We start from the raw sequence: 5,022 nt of genomic DNA on the forward strand, positions 1-5,022 counted from the left end.
TGTCGTATTGAGGATTCTTACATTGTCGTATTGAGGATTCTTACATTGTCGTATTGAGGATTCTTACATTGTCGTATTGAGGATTCTTACATTGTTGTATTGACACATTATCTTAATCTTTTCCTTCTCTCTCTTCCCTTGTTCCTTCTTTCATCCTTCTCTCTCTTCATATTCCTCCTCATCCCCTCCCCCCCTCTCTCACTCTTACTTGATGATTTGTTTGGGGATGGACGAGCGGCGGCGGGTGACCAGTTTGGGGACACAMGAGCGCCTGCGGAGCACAGACACCCGTCGGGGGCCCCTCTGGCCCTTAGGAGGGACCGTGTTGACCCGCTTGAAATGCACCCTCTTCTCACTACACACACACACACACCAGACCGAGGAAAGCCGGGGAGGCAGGTAGGCAGATGGGGAAGGAGAAGGAAGAGACACCAAGAGAAAGGAGAGAGAGTGGGAAATAAAGGAGAGGAGTAAAAAGGGAAATGAAAAGAGTATAAGTTCAGATCAGCTGGAAAAGAGTAAGAGTCAGTTCGTAAAAGTTAGTGTTATTTAGAAAAGATATTCAGGTAATGCAGAAGCAAGGAGAGTGGAAGGTGTGGTGTGTGATACACGTGTACGTGTGTGTGGTCTCACCTCTTGATGGTCTGTGTGATGGAGGGCTGGCGCTGCAAGGGGGGTTGGAGATGGTTGCTGGGGTCAAAGGTTGCGATGCCTGATTGTATGTTCTCGCCAGGCATGCTCACACTGCGCAGGAACCCCTGCCTCTTCACCGGCTGCGACACACACCAGACAACAAGAAGACATTGCACCTCAATAGCTGAGTGGATTAACTGTAGCTGGTCTCTATTGTACGCTTGTATTGAATCTGTATTGAACCTGTGTGTAGACCAGATTACAGCAACTGTACATGTATGTATGAATGTGTGTGGGGTGTGTGCTCTACCTGTATAAGTGTGTGTGTTGTGTCTATCAGTTGCATTGTATCTGGAAATGTAAGGTGTGTGGGTGTGTGTTGTGGTGTGTGTGTCGATGTGTGTGTGTGTGTGTGGTGTGTGTGTGTTGTGTGTGTTGTGGTGTGTGTGTGTGTGTGTGTGTGTGTGTGTGTGTGTGTGTGTGTGTGTTGTGCGTGTGTGTGCATGTGCGGTGTGTGCGTGTGCGTGTTGTGTGCGTGTGTGTGGTGTGCGTGTGGTGTTGTTTGGTTATACTTTCCATCTGTGTGGACCTGAGGGATAGTGAAACAAGGAAAGCATTTGCTGGTCCCCCACCAAGGAAAAAGGGTTTTTAGGCTTAGGTTTAGGCTTACCAATTAGGGTTAAGGGTTAGGGGTTTGGAGTTAGGGTAGGGGTTAGAGTTAGGGGTTAAGATTAGGTGGTTAGGGTTAGGAGTAGGTTTTAGGGTTAGGGTTAGGAGTTGGGTTTAGGGGTTTAGGAGTTAGGGTTAGGTTTAGTTTTTAGGGTTAAACGGTTAGGGTTGGTTAGGGTTAGGTTTAGGGTAAAATAGGGGTTAGGAAAATAGGATTTTTGAATGGGAATCAATTGTTTTGGTCCCCACAAGTTAGTAAAAACCACGTGTGTGTGTGTGTGTTGAGAGTGTGTAGCGAGAGAGAAGGAGAGAGAGAGAGAGAGAGAGAGAAGAGAGAGAGAGAGAGAGAGTAGAGAGAGAGAGAGAGAGAGAGAGAGAGAGACGAGGAGAGAGAGAGAGATGTGTCTCATACCTGTATGAATGTTGAGGCTCATCCATGGGACAACTGTGGGGGCGATGTCCACTCTGAGGCCATGAGGTTTCCTTCCTCTGCAGACTGCGCTCCTCCTGGGGTGGCCTGGCTCCAGCCATAGCTCTCTACCCGCCCCTACGCGCTAACCCTGCCAGCTGGAGACAGGGAGAGGAGAGATGTGAGACAGAAGTTCAGAACACACAGACACATTGCAGAGCCGTATTACAGATAAACCCAGTGAATCTGACTCAGAGAGAGCGGCATGAAGCAGCTTTATTGAGTACCTTTCATTTTATTGGGAAGTTGGCGATCCTAATGCTGGTGATGCTGCCAAGCCAGTAAACAACAGACAAACGTGGCCCTCCAACTGGACACAGCCTGCCCTGTGTCCACTGTCCTGTCCTGCCCCATGCTGATAACAACAGCCTGCCCTGTGTCCCTGCTGTTTTCTGCCCATCATCTGGACACAGCCTGCCCTGTGTCCACTGTCTGTCTGCCCATCTGGACACAGCCTGCCCTGTGTTCCACTGCTGTCTGCCCATCTGGACCAGGCCCAGATTTAGTCTGTCTATCGGTGGCTCTCTCTATGTTTTCAACTGTCTCTCTTCCATCTTCGTAGTCATATTCTTTGTGTCCGGTATGCTGTCGCTGTACACTTGCATCAAAATCCAATCAATACTTTATTGGTCGCATACACATATTAGGCTGATGTTATTGCGGTTGTAGCTGAAATGCTTATATCAAAGCAGAACCATGATCTTCCATTTCCGTGTGTCTTTTAAGACTTTGTACTAGTAATTCTTCCCACAAGGGGCTGTTTATTGCCTCAAAACTTCCTCCTCATCGCAACCCCACTCAATGTTGTACTGTATTTATTTTTATTTTTAAAAATAAGGCAAGTCAGTTAAGAACAAATTATTTTTACCATGACGGCCTACCCCAGACAATCCTACCGGACGACGCTGTAACGCCACTCTATGGAACTCCATCATGGGCCGGTTGGTGATACAGCCTGTGATATCAAACCAGGGTCCTGTAGTGGACACCTCCTAGCACTGAGAATGCAGTGACTTAGACGCTGCGCCATCTCAGGAGCCCGAGTATTACACTATGTCTTTGAACTCAGCCCACCCCTGAGGATGTTTCAATACACACGCACATGCACACAGCAGACACACACACACACACAACCACACACACACCACACACACACACACCACACCACACACACACAACACACACACACACACACACACACACACACACACACACACACACACACACACACACACACACACACACACACACCGTCAAGTCAACCAGGACCCTGCAATCAAAGGAATAGCCTGACTCAATCCAGTATAACTTTAGGGGCTCCACTCCACACATCCAAACATACACTACTACAGTTTTTTTTGGATTGCCCTTACACACTAAAATTAAAAGTAGTACACTTTAGCAAAACCTTACACTCAAGAAGCAAAACATCAGCCATATTTGCACAACTATTAAGCACATTGTCAACCTCACACTTGTTGCAAAATACAACTACACACAATGATATGCCAAAACACTAACACACTTAACCATACATTACACACAAAAAATCTATCATGAGTCCCCATCCTTGCAATACCAAAGCATCTGACTGTCAAATTACCACACCGCCAACCCAATTGGTTCAAACACCGTTCATCAGGGTGTGCAAACACTTCGTTTGCTTAATTGTAGACACACAATGCAAGGTGTATAACACTATAAAAAAGCCAGGTGAGTTCAATCGGTCTTCAAGCAAAATGGGAAAAGTCAGAGAAAGAGTAAGACGAGGAGAACGAGGAGGGCCGACGAGGAGAACGAAGGAGGACGAGGAGGAAGAACGAGGAGGACGAGGAGGAGGACGAAGGAAGAAAACGAGGAGGACGGGAAGAATGAGGACGAGGAGGAGGAGGAAGACAAGCAAGGTGCTTCAAAGAGGACCGAATCTGACAATATGAGATCCGGCAGCAACACGTTGACCCGTTGTCACCCAGGCCTGAGCTGAGGGGAGGCTGGACTGCGAGTACAGCCAAATCTAAGCGATATATCAGATGGCTCAAAAGTTGTGATGAGAACATTTCGACATGGAAAATAGGTATGTAAAAATCATCATAATCAAAAACATTGGCAACGGTTTCCAGTAACCTGCTACAGTCTTGTATTCCTAATTGCACTACAGCACTTCTGTTGAACTTTTCCTGTGAAATTACTGTACATATTGTATACTGTTATTTTTTCTACATAGGATTGAGGGTCAGTGGACGACAAGGGGGAAGGCCTCCTATGTTTCACAGAAAGCAAGAGAGGGAAGTATAGTAAACATGGTTTTGGCCAACAATGCTATAACACGTAAGCAGATCCAACTAACATTGTGTCAATAACCACGCCATTTTTCAACAACGATATCCATCAGGTCTCAACATCAAACACTGGCACGCATTCAAAAAAAAAAACAAAAAACATATTCAAATGAATGGCAATTTATCGAGGCCATTCGAGCGGCAATCCGAAAGGGTGAAACGACTGCGGCCATGATTAATGCAAGAGGTATGTATTCACTTTAAGCAGTGGGTGGATTCTTGCATACTGTCCCTGTCATAATCTTTACTGTACTGTTATGGTATACTAGATCCTCACTGACTCACATTGCCATGACACTTGTTTTTCAGAGAGTTTTACGAATGGATGGAGAGGAGATCCAGCATGAGTTCATTTTACGTAGATGAGGCCGGGTTCAACACTGAAGACGAGAACACGAAGGAAGGGGAAAGAAAACATCATTGGCCACAGGGACTAGTAGATCACATGTCCCAAGGCAACGTGGGGGTAATATAACACTCTGTGCAGCCATTACACAGAATGGGGTCCTCCACCGCCATGCCCATATGGGCCCTTACAACACAGCACTCATACTTACATTCTTGGACCAATTGCACAACATAACAGCAGCAAATCAAATCGATCATATGCAATACATTGTTGTCTGGGACAATGTGTCTTTCCACCGCTCTGCTCTGGTTCAGAACTGGTTTCAGCAACATCCARATTTCACCGTCCTATATCTTCCACCATACTCTCCATTCCTCAACCCTATAGAAGAGTTTTTCTCGGCATGGCGGTGGAAGGTATATGATCTCCGTCTCCAGGCTGAGGTACCCCTCATCCAAGCCATGGAGGAGGCCTGTGACCAGATGAAGGTAGCAGCAATGCAAGGATGGATTCGTCATTCAAGACGTTTCTTTCCAAGGTGTCTTGCTAATGACAATATTGCC

At 46.5% G+C, this 5,022-nt stretch overlaps 1 protein-coding gene across 1 annotated transcript in view; it reads right to left on the bottom strand.

Moving 5' to 3' along the window:
• Window positions 1-1,740, bottom strand: part of LOC111967917 (inactive rhomboid protein 1-like) — a 39,903-nt gene extending 38,163 nt beyond the window's left edge. The window contains 4 exon segments of the mRNA XM_070444935.1: window positions 209-355; window positions 634-773; window positions 1,715-1,728; window positions 1,731-1,740. Coding sequence (XP_070301036.1) covers window positions 209-355; window positions 634-773; window positions 1,715-1,728; window positions 1,731-1,740 — 311 coding nt within the window.
• Window positions 1,741-5,022: the final 3,282 nt, after the last annotated feature.

The sequence above is a fragment of the Salvelinus sp. IW2-2015 genome, linkage group LG8 (genome assembly GCF_002910315.2).
Source record: "Salvelinus sp. IW2-2015 linkage group LG8, ASM291031v2, whole genome shotgun sequence".
NCBI lineage: Eukaryota > Metazoa > Chordata > Actinopteri > Salmoniformes > Salmonidae > Salvelinus > Salvelinus sp. IW2-2015.